Here is a 1158-nt window from a genome sequence, read left to right on the forward strand (position 1 = left end):
AAAAAAAGAAACCGAACGTTAAGTTGAATGCCGCTTTCTCAGCTGCAGCTGAATGATGATTGAATAATAGACGAAATAGACAAATAGGGAAAATGCAGGATTTCAAGATTTTAAACCTGTGTTTAAATCTTAACTCGTCGATTTCGGCGAGTTAAATATTTAACCACAGGGTTAAAGTTCAGGTTTAAATTAAGTCAGAAGTGGCATTTAACCATGAACTTAAAATTTAAGTCAAAACTTTTCGTTCTTAAGTTTTAGACTCAGGGGGACTTGTTTAAAACTATTTAAACATACCTTTTTCTCCAATAGTTTCAATTTCTTGTTTTTATCCATTTTCTTCATTTCCTTCTTCTTTAACCTTCTTCTCTCTTCTTTGATAATTGTATCTATTTTTTCTCCTGAATCTAGTCGGCTCAGCAGGTCATCTATCTGGACAACAATAATATAATTTAATATTTCTGAAGATAAAAAAACTCGTATGTAAACAGAAGGAAGCCAAGAAAAAATTTCAACTCTTAACATTTTTGTTCATGTTAAATTGAAAATATTACTAAAACTTCCCACATAAATAACATCAAAAAAGAAATCCGGCTAGGTAATTTAAAATTTATCTCCATACAATGTTTTTAATTTAATATTTTCACTTATAAAAAGAATCATTTCAATATTCAGATATTCAGGTCAGAGGGAAACGATTTTATAACAATTTTTAAAATAAGGTAATAACAATTGATAATTATTTTTCTAGTTTCGCCCTCTAATATTTGGTGAATACCTATCCTACCTGTGGTTGTACGATGGAGTTGATGGAGTCTAGAGAATCTATTAGCTGTTTGTATTCCAGAATTCTCCCAGTTACTGGATGGGATTTCAGATTTGTTCCCTACAAATACAAATAATATTTTCTTCAAACAATAGTTTCATTCACAAATCTAGAAAGCAATCAACCAGTCATTGGTCAATCTAAACAACAATTAGTTATTTCAATAACTTTTGAAAAAATCTATCCCATGAAACTTCCAGGCAAGCCCGCATAAGTTTAATTTAGAGTAAGAATCTATAGCAAACAATAATAAGGATGAATTTCCCAAAATATCCATCTACCTCTAATCCCTATGCATTCCAGAAAGCTAGAGCATGAATATTGAAGATTGGGGG

General features: G+C 30.6%; 1 protein-coding gene across 1 annotated transcript in view; it reads right to left on the bottom strand.

Annotated features, from left to right (window-relative positions):
* The window catches only part of LOC111701491 (something about silencing protein 10), a gene marked incomplete in the record, with an annotated part of 9611 nt that overhangs the window by 3180 nt on the left and 5273 nt on the right, over positions 1-1158 (bottom strand). Inside the window, 2 exon segments of the mRNA XM_023472797.1 lie at positions 295-429; positions 785-885. Of these exon segments, the coding sequence (XP_023328565.1) occupies positions 295-429; positions 785-885 (236 nt within the window).

This window comes from Eurytemora carolleeae, unplaced genomic scaffold, assembly GCF_000591075.1.
Source record: "Eurytemora carolleeae unplaced genomic scaffold, Eaff_2.0 scaffold316, whole genome shotgun sequence".
In the NCBI taxonomy this organism is placed as follows: domain Eukaryota; kingdom Metazoa; phylum Arthropoda; class Copepoda; order Calanoida; family Temoridae; genus Eurytemora; species Eurytemora carolleeae.